The 21,521-nt window shown below is 45.8% G+C and overlaps 1 protein-coding gene across 1 annotated transcript in view; it reads left to right on the top strand.

Annotated features, from left to right (window-relative positions):
- Positions 1–18,757: 18,757 nt before the first annotated feature.
- FRMPD3 (FERM and PDZ domain containing 3) overlaps positions 18,758–21,521 on the top strand; it is a 50,165-nt gene continuing 47,401 nt past the window's right edge. The window contains exon 1 of the mRNA XM_056859662.1: positions 18,758–18,839. Coding sequence (XP_056715640.1) covers positions 18,770–18,839 — 70 coding nt within the window. The 5' untranslated portion in view covers positions 18,758–18,769. The remainder of the gene's footprint in view (positions 18,840–21,521) is intronic.

The raw sequence follows: 21,521 nt of genomic DNA, 5'->3' as shown, positions 1-21,521 counted from the left end.
TAAAGGGGTAGATAGGCTTACCTGCTTAAAGTGCAGATTTTCATTCTAAGAACTGCAACATACATAGGCTGTCTGGAGCACATGGCAGTACTATAAGTCTATGAAGCTTTTGTCCACTTTTCTGGTATTTCTTATGCAGTGGATGGATGCAACCAGCTTCTCCACTGGGAAGAATGGGATGCCTTTGACTACCCAAAAAAGCTATGTTGGGGATCATGAGACCTGCATGGACAAAAGCCATGTGGGATAGGGATTGTGGTAAGGAAGAGTATTGGGGAACACTGAGCAAAAAGGTTTGCTGGATCCAGCCCAGTGAAAGAGGTGCGCAACATCACACCATCAAAGGGCGAAAACAGCAAAGGCGAAAATCGTGTAATGGACCCTGTTATGTATGTAAATAGTTAGGCCGATAAGCAGGGGGGAAACCTAGGAGCTTGAGTCCCCGACGAAGGCTCCTAAACCCTGCCCACGCCATTGGCCCTAGCCAGCGCACCCCATTGGCCCTAAGCCGGGACGCTCCATTGGCGACCGGGGGGGTTGTTCCCCCCCTATCACAGATCAGGGGGGGAGTGGCCGCAGGCGGCCAGGGAGGCATATAAGCAGGGCCGGTTTACACAGTTCTCCAGTTCTGTTCTGGACTTCAATAAACGCGTTGTGTTGGAACTCCGTCTCGACCTCGTGTGTCCTCCCCACGCGGACTTAACAGATCCAACCTCTCATTTAAGCATTTATTGACAGCTCGTCATTCCTGACACATTTTGTGGCAATACCTCATTCTCTGGGGAAGTCTCTGGACAAAGGGAGCTGTGAAAAGTGATAGATAATAAATTAAGTCCCATCTTACATGTCAAGTTGTAAATATGCACACATGGAAAACGTCAGTACAGTAAACACCATCTAAATGTTTTTCCAATGATTAATCAGTTGTGAGGCTAGCCTGATCTCATCAGATCTCAGAAGCTAACCAGGGATGGCCATAATTAGTACTTGGAAGGGTGACCACCAGGGTTGCTATGCGGAGGCAGGCAATGGCAAACCACCTCTGTTTTTGCCTTGAAAACCCTGCAGCATCACCCGTAAGCCTGTTGCAACTTGACAGCTTTTCCACCACCAATAAATTAAGAAACATCCTATAGTTGCTTTCTGACTTTAAAAAAGTATAAGAAAGTATTTTATAAGTTCAAATGATGTAACACCTGGCACCCCTTTACTATTCAATGTAGTACATAAGAGCAGCCATGCTTGGTCATACCAGTGGTACATCTAATCCAGCATCCTTATTCACGTGGTGACCAGCCAGCTGCCTCTGGAAAGGCACGGAACAGAAATCAAAGTATCCCTTTTTTCTGTACCCAGAATCACTGGTATTTAGAGGGTAGCTGCCTGTGAATGTGGAAGTTACATTTAGTCATTTCCAATGGTGATGGATGGGTTTGTCCTTCAAGAACTTGTCTAATCCCCTTTCAAAGGCCGTTACACTAGTGGCCATCACTGTGTTCCACAGCAGCAAATTCCATGTGCCAATCAATCTTTGAGTGATTTGCTTCTTTTTTGCCCTGAATCTTTTGCATGTGTATTTCATTGGTCGGTGGCAAGTTTGAGTACTATGGAAGAGGGATAAAAAGTCTATTTATCTACATTCTCTACCTCATGCTTAGTATTATAAACCTCTATCATTTCCCACCTGTATCATGTCCCACTATCTTTTCTCTAATCTAAATAGCCTCAAACTCCTTAGCCTTCCCTTGTAGGGAAGATTACTAGCCCCTTGATTATTTCATTACCAGCCCTCTTCCAGCACTATAATATCCTTTTGGCGATGGAGTAACAAAGTATTCCAACTGCAGCTGCTCTGTAGATCTATTCAAGGACATTAACTTTTCATTTATAAGGATCTATATATTCTGTTGTTTTTTCAAACTAAGAGCTGCAATTGGTGGAAAGAATTCAGACAGAACCAAAGAGGTGCTTTATTCCGCATAAGCTGCATTTGAATGGAGAACTGTAGGGCTGTGATTCTGTTTCTTGTATCGCACCCATTTTTATATAGTACCTGCAGAGTGCTACAGAGGTAGGTCAGTGACTTGATGGAGAATCACAATTCTCAGTGAGCATCTCTTTTATTGTCACCGATGAAGCTGAATTGATGGTGGAATTCTGGTTCTTGGTTTGGCTGAGTTTTGAACCCAGATTTCTCCAACCAAAGTCCAGCATTCTGGCAACTTGAAATGCCATATGACTATTCAGCATGGAGAATGCAAATTATGCAGGACAGTTTTTGTGGTTGTGAAGAGGAGGGCAATGCGGGAGGAGCTACCAAATGCTTGTGCTTTTGCTCACTGCTGTGCATGACAGATGTTGCATTCCTTTCTGCTGCTGGAGTCAGGTTGGAAAGCTAACGGAGCAAGCTCAACTTTACACAGTGCTGCATTGCTTGCCTCCTTGCTCTCTGGGCAATTCTTCACATCCCATTAAACAGCTGTTTTCCTTTGGTCCCTTCCAGCTGGTTTGCTTTGTCTGAGAGTTTACAGGACCCCCCAGAGATGTTCTTAGAGAGATGTTAATAAGTGTGCCCCTTAGAATGTTTTGCCCCTGCTGGAGTATGCAGGCTCGCCTGGTTATTTTGGAACCTGGTTGGTTCATCTCTTTCTCTCTCTGTTTTCATTTTCACTCCATTGGTTGCCCATCAGTTACTGGGCTCAATTTAAATTACTATGTGTTAGGGGGCAGATTAATTCAAGACTAGATTAATTCATGCCATCGTATTCCCTATTACTATGTATGGGTGTGAAAGCTGGACAGTGAAGAAAGCTGACAGGAAGAAAATAGATTCCTTTGAAATGTGGTGTTGGAGGAAAGTGTTACGGATTCCGTGGACTGCCAAAAAAACAAATCAGTGGGTTATAGATCAAATCAAGCCTGAACTGACCCTAGAAGCTAAAATGACTAAACTGAGGCTATCGTATTTTGGTCACGTCATGAGACGACAAGAGTCACTGGAAAAGACAGTCATGCTCAGAAAAGTTGAGGGCAGCAGGAAAAGAGGAAGACCCAACAAGAAATGGGTTGACTCAATAAAGGAAGCCAAAGCCCTCAGTTTGCAAGGCTGTCAAAGATAGGACATTTTGGAGGACTTTCATTCATAGGGTCGCCATGAGTCGGAAGCGACTTGACGGCACTTAACACACACACACACACACACACACAGGGGGCAGTGGAGACAACACCCTCCTTCTCAGCCCCTTACAAGGTCAAGCCCAGCATCCACCAGGCCCAGTGGGGTGACTGATGGACCTTATAAAGAGCTGCATACCAGCCAGCTGCTCAATGGCGACTGGCACCCACTGACAGCTGGCCCTTTGACAACCAGCTGTCTGACAACCAGCTGTTGGGAAGCTCCACCTTGAGGGTGGGAAAGGACAGTAAGGAGGCAGAAATGGCTCAGGAGGTGCTGTTGGTTCCTCACAGGCGTGTCACATCCCCATAAGGCTGGGAGAGCCAGTGTGGTGTAGTGGTTAAGAGGGGTGGTTTGGAGCGGTGGAGTCTGATCTGGAGAACAGGGTTTGATTTCCCACTCCTCCACATGAGCGGCGGAGACTAATCTGGTGAACTGGATTTGTTTCCCCGCTCCTACATACGAAGACAGCTGGGTGACCTTGGGCAAGTTACAGCTCTGTTAGAGCTCTCTCAGCCCCACCCACCTCACAGGGTGTCTGTTGTGGGGAGGGGAAGGGAAGGTGATTGTAAGCCGGTTTGAGTCTCCCTTAAGTGGTAGAGAAAGTCGGAATATAAAAACCAACTCTTCTTCTAGGTAGATGGAGGCCACTGGGCATGCCCCTGGCCTGGCTAGGGCTTTGAAAAGGCTTGATGGAAGAGGCCAAGGGAGTAGAGCCAGGAGAGAGGAAGTGGAATGGGGTAGTACCCTACCTGCACCCCTTTCTATCTGAGGCCAAGGGAAGGCACTTCAGCCAAATTCAGCCCTGGTACTTGGTGTCCAGGGCTGGAATTCCTACATTCTCAGGCACAAAGCCTTTCATGGCCTTGGACCCTTTTATCTGCAGGGCCTCCTCTCCCTCTATGTTCTGCCATGACAGCTTTGCTCATCTGAGCAAGGCCTTCAGCAGGTGCCACGCTGCAAATGGGCAAGACCAACAACTTCCGTACATGTGCATCTTCCATTGTGACCCCTGCCCTATGGAATGGCCTGCCTGATGAGGTCAGAAAGGCACCCTCTCTCCTGGCTTTCTGCAAATTATGCAAAACTGAATTATTCAAGGTGGCTTTTTGCACAGGAAATAGGGCTCACTGTAACAATATGCTTCAGAAAGAAGCTTGGGGTGAAGGGTTAGGGACTGTAGTCTATACCACTGTGTATAGTTCATGCAATCAGTTGCTGTTAGGTAGGTTTCTACTATGTAATTTTTGCATTCATTCAACATGGCATGTTAATACTTACACTGTGCTTCACCTCTGGTTGGTTTCCACATTTCTACAAGTCAAATCCTATTGCATTGTCTATTGGATACCCCACCCTGTTGATTGTATTGATTTATTCTGTGTAATCAGCCTTGAGTTGCAGAGAGAAAGGAAGACTATAATGAACATAAATAAACAAAAGGTTGGCCCCAGTTTTGCCAGGTGTCAAGTAAGGGAATCAGTCTTTCTTATTGGCCCTTTTTAGGCTGCTGTACAAGCATGCGAGCATTCTTGTACATGCATTCTTCTCTGTGAAGAATTCCTACACCAATCTGACACAGTCCAAGAAGAGATGTTTCCCCCCTGCGTTCTATCTCTTGTCCTTTTAAACTGACATAGCAACCACTTCTGTTGGATGGGAAATTTGTGATTAATGCAAGCTGCTCTTAATCCAAGTGGCTCAAATTAGGAGGAGTGTGCAAAAATTGCCTGATGTAAGTAAAGGGGTTAGGAGAGGAGATGGTAGCTTGCACCTCTCCAGCAGTTGCCCGTCTGTCTCTCGCACATTGAGGACTGTCCCTTGTGCCCATCGTGGCAGGAGAATGAATGAGCGGCAGCGTTCATGCACGTGTGCTCCAGGCAGCCCAGCGATGGGGCTGAGGCTGTGTCCCTCCCTGCTGCTCTGCCGGCTGGCGTCAGCCGCTTGCTCTCTGCATGCAGTTCTGCTCTGAGAACCGAGAGGCTCCCAGCAAACACAACCATTTAATAGCAGAGAGAAACAAAATGGAAATGTTACAGGCAGAAGCACAGGAGGGGAAGGACTTTGCTGCCTCGAGAAGCAGGAGCTGGAACCAGGCAGGCATTGACAGCTGCTTTGACAAGGGTGGGGGGGGGAGGCTGTGGTAGCCCCCTGAGTGTCAGCCGCTAACAGTCCCAAGCGACAAACTTTAAACTCCTCTCTTCTCGCCTCCCTTTTGGTGCATGGACCACTTTAGACATCAGCAACCAGGCACTACAGCACAGGTGTCTACTACCCAGGTTGTGTGTTGCAGTCCCTTTGCAGAGACAAACACAGAGATGTTGTGTGGGGAAGCTGATTCTATGACATTAGGCAGTTCATGAGAGGGAACGCATCTTGGCCATCTTCTGGGCATGGAGTAGGGGTCACTGGGTGTGTGTGGGGGAGGTAGTTGTGAAATCCCTGCATTATGCAGGGGTTGGACTAGATGACCCTGGGGGTCCCTTCCAACTCTGATTCTATGAATGAACTGTTTTGAAGGCAGAGGTTTAGTTCTTTCCCACTGGGAAAAACAAGTTATCAAGGCCCTGCAGTGCAGACCTTCGAGTCTTTGGAAGGGTTTGGTGAACATGTTTTCCTCCCCGAGGTGATTCTCTTTAGAGAGGATGCTGGCAATTTCATTTCAAAGTCTATGCTCAGGGTGTTTATTGTGCTAGAGCATAATGTATACTGTGCATTCTCTGGCTCACTCTGAAATGCACCAGACATCCTGGGGGTAACGAAATGTCGAAACTGGCTCCCCAGGGTTATCAGTACTGGGCAGCTTTTCATGTCTGTGGAAAAGGAGACAGAGTTTGTCCCTCAGTTGGGAAGAGTGAAGCAAAGGAGGTTAGTAGCTTGTTGCATTCCTTATCGAAGACCTTCACAAGGATGAACCGTTCCCCTGATCAAGTGCCCAGGCAAATGCTGGGAGGGAGTTTCGACAAAAAAGCTCTGATCTAGCTGGTTGGGAGGCATTTCACTGTTCTCTTGCCAGGGCATCTGGTTATCTACCTGTGAAAATGTCAAGGCTTTGTTAATGCAGGTTTTAAGCGGCAAAATAATGAAAGCCAACCTGCTTAATTTGGTTCAAACAAAAGCTAAAAAGGTAAAATGAGATCTGCTTCGTCGATCAAAGGGAGCCTTTCAGACTGACCTTATTGGCAATTTGCTGGTGACCAATTGGGATGTGGGTTGCAGGCCACCCAGAGTGTCCAGGGAAATGGTCGTGCTGCCATTTGAACAGGCTTTGGGGTGGTGAGGAAGCCACCTGCTGCCCTGCTGCCATCCATCCCAGCTCTCTCGTTTACCCTGTGGAGTAGTTTTGTGCTTTGTCCTTCTGGAGACCCGTATGGCAGCCAGCCTCTGGTGAGGAGAGCTTACGATCTGTATCCAAATGCATCTCAGCTAATGAGAGACATGTGGGCCTGCAGAGGGACAGAGGGCGAAGGAAAGTCATCTGCGGGGGAGCTGAAGAACCGCTTTGCCATGCCTGGTGTGTCTGCTGTATTAGGTGGGTGTGACTGGGCTTTTTGCTTCTATTACTGCACAGGTGGCAGGAGCTGGTTCTTAAGAACAAGATGTTTCCTGGAGGTCTCGAGAAGGGTCTTCCTTGCTAAAAGAAATGTAGGAGGAAGTTCCAGGAGTGAGAGCAGAACTGATACACCAAGCTTGGGTTGAGAGGCCATCAGTGGGGCAGAGGATCTAGATGCAGCTGCTATGTGAAACGCAACACTGGATCTAGAAGAAGAGTTGGTTTTTATATGCCGACTTTCTCTACCACTTAAGGGAGACTCAAACCGGCTTACAATCACCTTCCCTTCCCCTCCCCACAACAGACACCCTGTGAGGTAGGTGGGGCTGAGAGAGTGTGACTAGCCCAAGGTCACCCAGCTGGCTTTGTGTGTAGGAGTGGGGAAACAAATCCAGTTCACCAGATCAGCCTCCGCCGCTGCTCATGTGGAGGGGTGGGGAATCAAACTCGGTTCTCCAGATCAGACTCCACTGCTCCAAACCACTGTTCTTAACCACTATACCACGCTGGCTCTAGACGCTGTTATGTCAGCCAATGAGTAACTGATCAATAGTTTGTTGTCCGTGAGTGATTATTTGCTGCCTTGTTATTTTAGGTCTTGCTGCTGGTGTAACTGAACTGTTGATGCTTTCAGTTTTATGGTTGACAAGAGGATTACGTGTGTGGGGCGGGGGGAGCCCATTTTCCACCTCTCCAGTTCCTCTCCCTTATTCCAACTTCTCCCCCTTCCACTGCCTACTAGGCCCATCCTCCCTCCAGGAACCTCCACCCACAGGGCTGAAGCCCAATATTATGGTCTGTGATAAAAGCACAGCATAAGCAAAGAGCTTGGCCTCCAATGGCCACTCGCAGGCGGCTCAGCTATAATTCCATGATAGGGCATGAGCTTTATATGGGTAATGTCTAGTTCAATCCATTTAAAGGAATCTTGGATCACAGGTCTGAGAGGGGAGGGACCATGGCTCAGTGGTAGAGCATGGGCTTGGCATGCAGAAGGGTCCCCAGTTCAATCCCTGGCATCTCCAGTTAAAGGGGCTAGGCAAGTAGGTGATGTGAAAGACCTTGGAGAGCCGCACAGAGGCAGGCAATGGAAAACCATCTCTGAACATCTCTTGCCTTGAAAACCCAATAGGGCTGCCTGCAGCTTGACAGCGAAAACAAGGATCAACTAAAATGACACATAACATTGTGCAAGCTTTTGAGCTCATCAGAACTCTTCATAAAGGTAGATGTTTTTTTTAAAAAAATTAAAAATGGGGAAGAAAAACATGTTTTCCAGGTCAAGATCTTAAGAACCTGTCAGCTTTTGGGGTTACAAAAACCCCACAGACTGGCCCACAGACTCTAGTTTAATTGTAGTAGGTGCTGGATGACAGTTCTTGCGTTTTTGGAAGAAGAAGCAAGCAGTGGAGGTTCATTTTATTTGAAAGTAATAGAATCCTGCAAGGTCCAAATGTCAGTAGCCTGATCTGATTTGCTGTAGGGCAGTCTCATATCTCTCCCCTGCCCTTATTGTCTACCCCTCCCTCCACACTATTCCTTCTGACCTTGCGATAGCTGCTAGGGAAGGAGCTCCCCCCCACACACACACCAGGGGTTCTGTCTTACCAACTTTCTTTCGCCATTAAGAAAGCTCATTTTTCACATTTAACTTCAGTCGTCTAGACAGTCTATCTATCCCCAGCCTGGCCTTCAAAAAGCTGGGAAACTGGCATCTGCAACCAGCTGCCATTCCACAGGCTCGCATCTCTCCCCCCTCCCCACTGAAATGCTGAAGGCAGCGGGGATGAGTGATGGAGGCAGCCTGAGCAGCAAGATCACTGTGTGTGTGAGGACTGCTCTTAATAGGGCCTGCAGATAATAAACACGGGAGAGAAAGAGCCAGCCAGTCAGGGAAGCTTTTGGGAGGGTCAAGAGAGGCTTTGAGAGCAGGGGCCAGTCTCTGCTTCATTGGTACCAACACCTGGGGCCTTTTCTCTAAATGGCAACCTTACGCTTAGCATAAGAGGACCCTCCACACTGCCGGTTGCTCTGAAAAGCAGTAAAGCACAGGCCCTGATCCTCTCTGCAGCTGTTAAATACTCAGTATGTTTGGTAGGGAGGGGCCGTGGCTCAGTGTCAGAGCATCTGCTTGGCATCCAGAGGGTCCCAGGTTCAATCCCTGGCATCTCCACTTAAAGGAACTAGGCAACAAGGTGATGTGGAAGACCTCAGCCTGAGACCCTGGAGAGCTGCTGCCGGTCTAAGTAGACAATACTGACTTTGATGGACTGAGGGTCTGATTCAGGATAAGGCAGCTTCATGTGTTCATGTGGTCCATCAAAGGCAATATTGTCTACTCAGAGCGGGAGTGGCTCTCCAGGGCTTCAGGCTGGGACTGGAGGTGCTGGGGATTGAACCTGAGCCCTTCTGCATGCCAAGCAGGTGCTCTACCACTGAGCCACGGCCACTACATACTATAACAGTAGCCCAGTGGCCATTTGTATACAGAAGAGGCCTCTTCTGGCGACCACTTAACCCTTTCCGCAAGCCACCTCTGAGTTCCAAGTGTTTGTCCCTCAGAGGTTTCAAATGTGTGTGTGTGTGTGTGTTTGGGGGGGATATATATTTTTAAACCCCAGGGGGATTTGCAGTGAGAAAAGAAAGTGCTTTCCCCCTGTCATTTCTTTAGCCCAAATTGCTATCTCCAGAAGCAGCTTTTCCTATATATACAAAATGGCCATTCAGTTACTATTACATACATCTACTGTTACGTATATCTTCACTCTTAGACTGTCAGACAGAGACCTCTATGCACCCTGCATAGCTTGAGCAAGCAAAGCATAGTAAATGCCACACCCTGGTCTAGAGCATTTTAGTGAAAGGGGTGGTATTTCCTCTTCCTCTGGGACCTTGAAGAAGATAGGACATTTGGGATGAGCCTGTGCCATGATCACAATATTTTTTCTCTGGCAGAAGCAAAAATGACACATTATATTTTGGGCTCTTTGATTGGCACTCCAGTGACCTTCAAAAGCGGCTGTGGGTAGGGCATCTGGCTCTGGGCTGCACCACTGGGGAAAAGGGTATGTGTAAAACTGTTCCTCATTCACTGTTTCCCTGATTCCTTCCAGTCAAGGAAATGGAATGGGAAAGTGTTTAAACCCTCCTTTCCCTAGTGTCATAAATCAACACAAACACAGAATTGGCTGCTTTTTAGGGCCAAAAAGCACCAGTCAGACTGGAACTCCAGATCGCCGAACTTCAGAATCATGTAGTTTCACTCTAGTAGATGGAACTTCACAAAGTTAGTACCCTTCTTATTGAAGATGGATTTGCATATACAGTCTTATACATCGTGCTCAGTTTCTCTTTGAACTCTGTGACATCCCGTAACAAAGTGCTGCAAAAATAGGGCAAGGACGATGCTAACTCCTTTCTTCTTGTAGAATTCAACAGAATACAAGTCACGCCATTGGACAAGAGAGATGTTGGCCCAGAATCCACACACTCCCATTCCAAGATCAGCTGCTATATGAGAAGAGAACTCTTTAAAGATTGCCCACAATCCATCAAATCTAATGCTGACTTATGCAGATGTGGGATATTTGCATATGCATATGACACCACCTTGCTTTCTCAGCGCCTTTAATATCTGAGACCCGGAAGATTGATCTGTGTGAAAACTTCCTGGGCAAATACGGTGCATATCAGATTAAATAATGAATGATTCCAGTCGGAGATGATTTGCATGGGCTGATCAAGCTAATTACTTCAGCGTCTGCAAGAACTCGGCAAATGGCACAATTTTTATGCGGCGGGAATGCTAAGCTCTGTTGCTATGAAACTTGACACATACATTACCGGGGAGCTGTGCAGATCTAATCCGTAGAAGGGCACTCTGGTACATATATATTTGGGGGGGGGGGAACTGGAAGGAGGAAGGGTGGTCTTCAGAGCCAAGACAAAGCCAGCTTGGGGACTGATTCCAAATCTGAGCAAACTGGAAGAGGTTTTGGGGCCATCACTATATGGTGGTACTGCCTTGGCATAGATAGCTAACATGCCAGCGAGATCCTGGGCTTTGCTGCTTATCATTTGACAAGAGATGCAAAGCTGCTCCATTAATAATTCATATATTGTTTACAGCCGTTTTCATTTTGTGTTGGTACATTTAAAAAACGGATACATTCTTGAATGATGAATGCAAGTGGAGTAGATTTGCTTTAGATGTAAAAATTAAGGAAATGTTCACGGTGGCTGAGTGAATGTCTAGTCAGTGTTGTTGCGAGATATTCCACTCTAGCACAGGGGAGTTTTCTCAGTGCATGGGAAGAGAATACGATGCTTGGAAGGGGGGAAAGTGCCATCAATAGGGATTTGCATTTGGAAAAGCACTAAATCCCAAGCTGAGTATGGAATGGTAATTAACACAAATGAACTTTCCTTCACCTTTTGGGCTTGAACCGGTTAGGCCACATTGGGCTGGCCATTTTCTTTCAAATCCTATGCCTGTGGCTGTGCTCAGTTTTTAACCTCCGTTTCCTTGTGCTGCCTTTAAGTTTCCATTTCCCAAGGTTGGCAAGAAGGGATAGAGGCTCATCAGATATGTGCCTGACAAGCAGGCTGTCCAACCAAACACTTGGCCTGTTTGCACCACATAGGATAATCTCCAGTTGGTGTTTCATAGGTTGTTTATGCATGGGAGTTTTACCTGAGATTCGTTGCTTGCTGGACCCATACTTTCCTGTTGGGAATATCTGCACCAGTAGTCTCCAGGCTCAAATCAAGCCCTGCCTCTTTAAATGCTGCTCTGTAATTGGCTTACTTGTAGTGCTTACTGTGAAAGAAAATACCACCCCCAAAGCATTTTAATAACAACTTAAAAAATGGAGCAATCTGAAAGGAGGGGGTGAGAAATCCAAGCCTCAGTTTAAAAAATATTTTCTTCTGCTCAGGAAGAGCTCCAAAGAAGCAGGAAATATTTCAGTCCCCACCTCTGGACATGCTGCTTTGTAATTGGCTGTGAGAGAAACCAAGCTTGCGTGCCCCACACTTTGCCTTATGCATGGGGATTTCACCCGGGTTTTGCTCAGGGAAGATGGAAGAGTCGGGTTAACAGAGGAATGGGAAGACCCGGACATTGCTAGGGCTGGCATGAGGTCATCTCTAATGGATGGAAAACTCATGCATAACTCCCAAGGAACAACCGAAACAGACCCGGGGCGAATGCGAGTGAAAGTACCCATGCATAAACGACCATACAGTTTTTCTACCAATCACATTGCTGGCTCAGATGTTTGGGGAGGGCTCTTACTCTCTCTGTATATGTGGAAGGGTGCTGCTTACCTGAGCCAATCCAGCTTCTGGGTTTGAGCCACATAACAAGAGTGGGCAAATACTTTGCTTGAAGCCAGTGGCAGCATGCTCAGAGGTGGGCTGAGGGGGATAGAGACAGACAGAGATTTTGCCTAAGCCTAATACCCACCAAGAAGCCTCCTGCATCTCTGGTGACTTTGGGGGAAAGAACTATATTCTTGTTCGGTGTAAGATGGGACAAACTGCTGTGCCCACTTGGGGGCAGCCAGAGAGCCAAATAAAGTACAAGCAAGTCTTCTGTTACTTTATTTCCAGCCTAAACAGCTTGCCTGTTTTGCAGAGCAGAGGGTATTGAGCTTCTACCCTCTACTTTAAAACAAACAGTAAAATGGGGGTGAAGGAAGCAAGGTGAGCGAAAGATCAGAGCTCCTTTTCTTAATCTATCAGAGGTGGGGATGATTGGTATGGAGTTTGTGCACGAGTCTACCCATTCTCCTGTGAAATTGTGATGGGGTTGGGTATAGTTTTTTAACAAAAGCAGAATGCAGAAAAAGGGAAATGAAGTCAACACCCCTGGCTCCACCTCCTTTCTTCTGCCTCTGCCCTCCAAGGAGCTCCTTTCCCCTCTTGGAACCAGGGTTGTTGGGGGTCATAAACAGCAACTTTTGGGTGGAGGTCCCTTCTGGCAGAGATGCTCAGTGGCTTCCAGGAGTAGCAGAGAGTCCTGCTACAGCCTCTTTATATTGGTGTAAAGTTCTGTTTTACAGCATTTTAAAAGCATTGTAAAGTATTTCTTAGAATTTTCCTTTAAGGGTTGTGCAGAACAGTGCTGTAAAGGCTGACGGGGTATGAAAAACAGGTCTAATAAATTGTCCCAAGTCCCTTTTGTTTCTTTATGAAATATGTCACTCAGCCAATCAGCAACATGGCAATCAGAGAGGGGTGACCTTCGGCGTATTCCCAGATGGCTCTCTCCTTTGGCCATGCCCCTTTCCTCCCATATTCAGCTGCCAAATGAGATAGGTAATGGGCTATTGTTAACTATGTTCGGAAACTGATGTGTAAGGCTGCAGTCCAATGAACCATTTCTGAGAGTTAAGTTCCATGGAATTAAATGGGTAGGGTTGCCAGGACCCTCTTTGCCACCAGCAGGAGGTTTTTGGGGTGGAGCCTGAGGGGTGTGTGGTTTGGGGAGGGGAGGGTCCTCAATGCCATAGAATCCAATTGCGAAAGCAGCCATTTTTTCCAGGTGAACTTATCTCTATCAGTTGTAATAACAGGAGATCTCCAGCTATTACCTGGAGGTTGGCAACCCTATAAATGGGACTTCTGCACAGATCTCCTTAGGATTGCTCCCTAATTTTGCTTTGCTTGGGGCTGTAGCAAAGTGGTCCAGCACAATTCAGATGTCCATTATTAATTATTGCTAATTCTTCTACTTTCCACCTTCTGCTCAAAGGGGTGTTTTTGGAATGCTGCTGAAGCCATACAAGTCCCCTTTACTGCCAAAATAATGCCTTTTCTTTACCTTCAATCATTTGAAAATGTTATCTTTGCCTTAAACCCTATCTGGCCACTGTAGATGACTGGATTGGAATGAAATATCTCATTTTCTTTTTATTGTTCCCATAAGGCCAGGTGGCTTGAAGATCCCATCGCTGCCCTATGCTTCTGTCTTGGTTGGTTATGATTCTTCCTGGGAGGTGTTGAGGCTAAGCTTGATAGATTTAAAGGACACTTTGTCTTTTTGATCCTCTCCTCCTACTCACTGTGAATGATAAAACTAACTTCTAGCATCTCCTGCCCCAGCCCACGAGCTTGGAGGTCTCATTTCCAGAGGACTCATTTCCAGAGGTCTCATTTCCAGAGGACACAAACGTGTTTTCAACTCCCAAAATATTAATAAGAATATTGTCGAAGGCTTTCACGGTCAGAGTTCATTGGTTTTTGTAGGTTATCTGGGCTGTGTGACCGTGGTCTTGGTATTTTCTTTCCTGACGTTTCGCCAGCAGCTGTGGCAGGCATCTTCAGAGGAGTAACACTGAGTAACACTGAAGGACCACGGTCACAAAGCCTGGATAACCTACAAGAACTATTAATAAGAAGTTGTGTGTAATCAGTAGACCCCAGGCTCAGTATGCTAGTTGCAGAAACATGTGGCAAGCCATTTTAATTTGGGGGCCACATTTGTACTACAAACTCCTATCAATTTTGTGCCCATTTCACTGTCATGGTGTCCCCCAAAGGATCCTACGAATTGTAGTTTGGAGAAGGGAGTGATTGTAATGTGCATCAATCCCACGTTTTTGAACTTCAGGTCAGCCCTCTGTTCACGTTCAGAACACTTTTTGAGCCTGTTCGGTAGGACTTCCAGGATGCAAGTGCCGCAAGTATTTTTAATGCAGGCCAGGTCTACAGGGAATGACTGACCCCACAACCTGAACAATATGCAGTTTACCTAGGCTTTCTTTGCTTAGTTAGCAAAAATTATAATGTTTTCAGCTTCAGCTTTGTTTGGGAGTTAAAACTTGCTCTTTGCAAATAAAAAAATCAGTTGTAAGGTTTCCAGGATAGGATCCATTTGCTTATATGTGGTGCTGGGAAATTGAGACTGCAGTTGGTCTGGTGCTATCGGGGTGGGTATATGTGGCTCTTTTGGGGTTCAGGGTCTCCCACTGGCCAGTTCAGAATTATAAATCCTCACTGCCTTAGCTGGTAAAACATAAACTGTCACTGAAAATAAATATTGGAAGGGCTTTGCTGCTCCCAAGGGAGTGAGAGTAGTGCCACCCCAAGCTCTTTGTTTGGCAGTCTCTCAACAGTGGGGTATAAGCAGGCGAGAGCCAGCATGGTGTAGTGGTTAAGAGCGACAGACTCCAATCTGGAGAACCGGGTTCGATTCCTCCACATGAAGTCTGCTGGGTGACCTTGGCCTAATCACAGTTCTCTCCAAACTCTCTCAGCCCCACCTACCTCACAGGGTGTCTGTTGTAGGGAGGGGAAGGGAAGGAGAATGTAAGCTAGATGAGACGCCTTAAAAGGTAGAGAAAATTGGGGTATAAAAACCAACTCTTCTTCCCTTTCCTTTTCATAAGAACTCTGAACTTCATATGCACAATACATTTCCCCTTGCAAATCATCCAGAAAAGGTATCTGTTTCCCAACTGAATCCCTCCAGAAGGTAGGGCAGCTGGAAGAGGAATACTGTGGTGTGGAGTCCCATCAAAACTACAGTGATGTCATCTGGGTGGTGCCATCATGGAGGTCACCTCAAGGATCACCACTGAGTCCTTTGCTGGGCCCAAATCTGCTTCCCAGACTACTCCCAGACTTCCTTGAGCTTTCCCAGGCCATCATCACCCCCCCTCGCTTCCCCTCTAAGTTACAGGGATGGAGGTGAGCCATATGATCCACCAGAAGAAGCTGTTGTGAGTAAGGAGGAACCTGCTGCATCCCCACCATAATAGTTTCCATTGGAGCCCTTTGACCACTTCCAAGAATGGTTCATATGTGATCAACTTGCTTATTTTCACTTGTATAATTTCTTTTCATGGCTATTTTATACAGTAAGCCACTTTGGGAGGCCATGGCTAAGAACTGATTACAATAAAAAAAGAAAGAAACAGTTGTTCATTTCTAAGTTGCCACCAAACTTTAGGTGTACTCAAATATTTAGGGCTTGTTAATTTTGCAAATATATCAAAGAAAACCATAATTATAGATGAGGTTTACTGTTGTGTCCACTGTGGCAAAACTAACTGCACTCACCTGTTTTTGCCGCTGGGATGAGAAATCTTCTTTGCTGTTCAAGGGTTTAAGCTGCTAGATCTCAGTGAGTGCTCACCACTTCAGCTTATTCCACCTGCCCTAACACATTTCGGATTTACCCTCTGCTGCCACCAACAGGCTGATAACAACTAGTGCACTTGCCTGTTGACTGCTACCATATTGCAAAGAGGTAGCCGTCTGTCTGTTGCAGCAAAATAAACCAAAAGTCCAGTGGCACCTTAAAGACTAACAACATTTATTTCAATGTGAGCTTTCATGAACCACCACTCACTTCGTCAGATACGAATGGAAATCAAACTGAGAATAGTTTTATGTGCAAATTATGAGGGGCAGGAGTTAGTGCAGAGAGTTAATTCAGTCATGAGTCTTTGAATTATAGATTCACTGTGCAGGGAAAAGGAGGTAGATAGATCTTATCAGACCCTCTCTTCAAATTCAGCACCCCCCTGCTTTCTTCATTGTCCCCCAAAATCTGACTCTGTTCTCAGAGGAGATAACTTCTTCTTCCCCCAGGGGCCATTTCCGTCTTAGTGGAACATTACTAGGTGTGGGGGTGTAGAAAATTCTGCTAGCTCTCAATGCTTGCATCTGCTTTAGACATACCTGTCCAGAGCCCCTTTTCCATTTGGGTCTGCATTTATCAGCATAATAACTCACATCCTATTGCCTTGTTAGGCTGAAACTTGAAAGGAGGGGGGGAATTGTTCTGCAGTAAAGGCAGCTTTGAGCTTGGCCTCTGAACATTCACAAACTGCAAATTCAATTTTCACATAGCCAAGTGAAAAAGATTCACACAGATACTTTGAGTAAAAGGTTGTTTTTCCACATCCACGTACTGGCATTTGTTTTGCATCCTGTGGACTTGTTCATTGGACCTTGTAACGTTTATAAATAACTTCATGGTACGTGAGCAGCCATCATAGAGGAGGCGGCAGCTGCTCCAGCAAACATTATTTGTGTGGTAGCGATGCCGTAAAGTTAGAAAGTAATGGTCTTGTAGCACGCATTTCCCTTGTTCATAGTGTTTGTTTTTATTTCAGGTTAAGCCCCTTTGCTTTGAAATTATTACTCAGTTCATAATTAAAAGTAGGCTATATTTCAAGTTTATATTCCACTTTTGCACCTACGTGGTTGGAACTCAGAAGATGAGGTTGCTGAGGCTGTTGGTGCATGCTTAGAAGTTGATTACTTTATAGCCCCTTGCTCGGTCCTCATGAAACTGTTCTCGTTCCTGAAACTGGCTTTAAATATTATTGGAAACATGGATGGGATGGGAGCACTGCAAGATTACCTAGTCCAGACTTCCCCCCCACAATCACCACTCGCTACAATTTCCAAGCAGTCTACACTTACACTCCCAAAAAGCAAGCCAATTTCGAACTCTTGACAAAAAAAATAAGTCTCTCTCCCTTTTTGGATAGTGTTTGTAGGTGCCTCTCGTAATTGGCATCCCAGTTCCAATTCAAGGCACAGGGACCTTGCTGATCACTCATTGCCTGCATCAGAATGAACTTGTCATGCTTACAAGAACATGCTTTTCGAAAGTAGTAAGACAAACCTCTCCAACTTTGTCAGAGAACTGTTTATCAGTACCCCTGCTCAGCTTCTCAGGTCTAATGCCCACTGCTGTCTGACCATGCCCGGCTATTAATCCAACTCATTTGCACTTGTGACTCCCTTGTCAGTTCTGGTTCTTGCCGGCTGCCAATATTTCCAAATGGGCTGTAAGAAGAGAATGACGCTTACATGTAAGTTCCTTGAGGAGTAAATGGATGCATCAATGCTACATATTTGAGCTCTGCCTGTCTTCTGAGGTTGGGCAGCAATGAGCAGGGTAGATAAGCTCATTCTGCTTGCAACTGAGCAGCAGTTTGCCATACAGAAATAGTTTCCCAGTGTAGAATTGAGTGCTGCCATGCAGCTAAATTTGCAACCTTCTCAGCCAACATGGTGGCCATTTTCTGGCTGTGCTGTTCTGCCCTTGTGCCTTTCCATGCAGCTGTCTTCACCCTTTGTGCCTGGATTGTACACCAAATGAGTCACCTTTCCATCTAGCCTGTTTGTTTTTGGCATTCCTGGTTTGGTTTGGTTTCCCTGGAAAGAAGCATGATTTGAGGGTTGTGTGCACTTCCTCACCTTTGGCATGGCACAAATATGGAGTTGAGCATTTCTCCTTGAGAAAAAAAGGGGGGAACTATTTTAAAAGGACAATCTTGGAAATGAATAGATGACCAAAAAAAAAAAAAATGCTAAGCAAACTCAAGCTTGACCTTCTTAATTGGTTAGAACATACTGCTCTCCCAGTGGGGTTAGTTTAAAGTTTAGAAGAACAAAGCAATTTAAAATAAAAGCTGCCTAAACCTTCTGAAGCAAACACTTTATTAGATTTGAGTGTGGGCAAGCTTCATGGGAATCATTCCATTTCTCTGTCTTTTCCATGCAAATTTTGCTGCTGAAAGGAAGAACTGAAAGCCTCTGATTCTATTCGAAGCCCTTTGCATCCACTCTGGTAGAACTGAAGTATAATATTATTGTCATTGTCATTGTTGTTAATATTATTAGCATTACTATTAGCATTTGCACCGCACTTTCAGCGTTCCAGTGTTTGAGGTACCTTATCTCGATGGCTGGCTTTCAGCCTGCTGGATCTCCACTTTGAATTACCTCTTCTCTCTTCCTTCCAGTTCAACCTTCCCGGAGGCTCCTTTACCCATGTGCTTTTGGCAGGCCCCTAATCATACCCTGTAACCCTGAAAGGTTGCCAGATTGATGACCACAAGCTGCAGGTTATGCATCAGCAGGCAGAAAGTGGTGATGTTTGCACACACACCCCATGAAAGATCTGGGCCAACGTGCTTCATTTACTTAGCACAGAAAAGCGGACGCAGTCCCGGCAGCCGGGAAGCTTGCGCAGCAGCATTAACTGTGGTGTGCTTTTGCATGCGGTACGTTTTATGGGAAGAAAGGAATTTTACTTGGGGAACATGGTCTGCAGCCAGAACGTCAAGTGCGGACGGGGGCAAGGTGGGTGCAAATCTTAGTTCATTGCCAAAGTAGTAGCTGTATGTTTGCCATGTCGCTGAAGTCTTGATAGGTTCTTTAAGTGCTTGCTGCTTGGAAATGATAGGAATGTACAGTGTTATAAATTTGAGGTATAGGAGAGATGTGAATTTTCTGATTGGCTTTTAGAGAAATTCAAGTGAAAACTGTTTGAAATAACAGGGACGTAGAGCTTGAGGGTCTTGGCTCACTTCTACAGAATTGCTAGCAGCGGAGGGGGTCTCCCAGAAAAAAAAGGGTGGTAGGTTTGGTGTGCATTTAGGAAGTAAGTTGCATAAATTTGTAAGACCAGGACTTTGTCTCCTTAATGATTTATGAGATCTGTTTGCAAGCGCTGTGGTTCGTTTTCGGCCATAAAGGTGGAGTTATGTGTATTCTTGATAAATGTGAATTGTTCTGGTGGCTGTGTTCGTATACAGTTGGTGCCATCTGGTACAGTTTTTAATCATGCACAATCTCATTGGTTTCACAGGGTTGTGCATGCCTAAATCTGTTGAATTCTGGCCTCTGAGTATAGATGTGCTGATTTGTTGAGATGACTAGAATTAGTATGGATTAAATGAAGAATGTGCCTTGCTGATGTTTGAACAGGCGTTATGAGAGAATCCAGATTTTAAGGAGCCAAGCCTGATTGTTGACCAAACAGTATTTTGCCTGTGAGTCCCTTTTAATTGGCAAAGATCCCCCTAAATCATGTTTTGGTAATTTTGTGACTTGATGACCTCAACAGACCCAGTGCTGGCACAGTGGTTAAATTGTTGCGCTAGGATCTGGGTTTAAATGCCTGTATTTCACTGGCTGGCCACTATCTCCGCCTACCTTACAGAGTTCTGGTTATAAAATTGAGGGAAGATGACATAAACTGCCCTTGAGCTCCTTCAAGGACGAGCTGGGTCAATAAATAAGCATTCTTCTCGGCTTTTCATCCTGCACTTCCTAGTGCTTTGGAAAGTCCTTTCTCCTCTGAGCATATGATGCTGTACCAAGTCAGACCATTGGTCCACCTAGCCCAGAAATGTTTTACTCTGGCTGGCAGTGACTCTCCACAGTCTTGGGCTGAGAAAAGCCTTCCTAGCTTTTGCTCCCTGATACCCACCCAGCTGGAAGATGCCACATATTGAATTAGGGACCTCCTGCATGCAAAGCAGGTGATCCACCACTGAGCCATAGGCCCTTTCCTTCCTCTATCATTATCCCTCTCCTCCCCCTCTTTCAGTAAAATCATTCTGAAACCATTGTAAATGGTAAAAATACATTCTCTGAATGAAAGCTTGCCAAACAAGCCCAAGAAGTCCTGTGGGTGTTTCCGAGAACATGATCATTTCAGCACCTTGGATAGTTCTGAGGTGCTGCTTGCAAGTTCAGGACTGCTTGTTAACTGAGGCCTTATTTTGGATGACCCTTCAATGGATTTATCTTGAATGTTTGGGGCCCAGTTAGTCTGGTGGTTTTTACTGGTTGCTCATTATGGAGAATTTTAAATTAACATGTAGAGCTTTTGAAAGTGGGCAGGAGGAAAGACCCTTTTCCGGGCTCTGCATGGGTCTTAAACGAGAGATTGAGACTCATAAAATTTACTTGCTTACTTCATTTTTAAATTACCTTGGCTTTCACCCCAGTGGTAGAGCATCTGCTTGGCATGCAGAAGGTTCAATCCCTGGCATCTCCAGTTAAAAGGGCCAAGCAGTAGGTGATGCGAAAGACCTCTGCCTGAGACCCTGGAGAGCCGCTGCCAGTCTGAGTAGACAATACTGACCATAATAGACCAAGGGTCTGATTCAGTGTAAGGCAGCTCCATGTGTAGCTTACTCTCCTGTCTTCCATTTTATCTTCAAAACAGCATACCTGTGAAGTATGTTAAGCCAAGAGAGTGTAGTTGGCCCACGGTCACCCAGCAAGCTTCCATGGCAGAGTGGGGATTTGAACCTGGGTCTCCAGATCCTAGTCCAATACTCTACCCACTGCAACAAGCTGGCTATTCGTAGATGTAAAACCAAACAGGCAGATGCTCTTTTGATGTACTGACTAGGTTTCCCTCTACTATGTGTTGGCTTCAAGGTTGGAATGAAACATCTGATGCAGCGTATGCATACAGTCATCTCCTTCACAGTATCTTCTAGACTTACACTCCTGCTCTTTGCTGGGCCTTTTCTTCTGCCTCATCTGACTTGCTCTGATTCTAAGTGCATTATTTGGGCTAAGTCCCATTGAGTTCAGTGGAGTTTTCTTTCAGAGTGGCATCGTAAAGACTAGTGTATTTACTATGGCTGCTAGGAAAAGTTGAAGGCAGCAGGAAAAGAGGAAGCCCCAACAAGAGATGGATTGACTCTATAAAGGAAGCCAAAGCCCTCAATTTGCAAGACCTGAGCAAGGCTATTAAAGATAGGATGTTTGGGAGGACATTGATTCATAGGGTCGCCATGAATTGGAAGCGACTTGATGGCACTTAACACACACATGTTTACTGTGGCATAGAGTTTTCTTGGACTTCAGTAGATACACAGAAGGTTCTCAGCTGGCAAACACATATACATGCTTTGAAACAGGAGGGGGGGAAATGCTTTGGGGATTCCAAATGTTTGTGAAAGTGTCATTAAGGTTTGGGGGCAGGTTGCTTGCATGTTCAGTTCACCTTGCAGCATGAGC

Source organism: Euleptes europaea, chromosome 13 (assembly GCF_029931775.1).
Source record: "Euleptes europaea isolate rEulEur1 chromosome 13, rEulEur1.hap1, whole genome shotgun sequence".
NCBI classification, from domain to species: domain Eukaryota; kingdom Metazoa; phylum Chordata; class Lepidosauria; order Squamata; family Sphaerodactylidae; genus Euleptes; species Euleptes europaea.
This window is presented reverse-complemented; position numbering and strand designations above follow the sequence as displayed.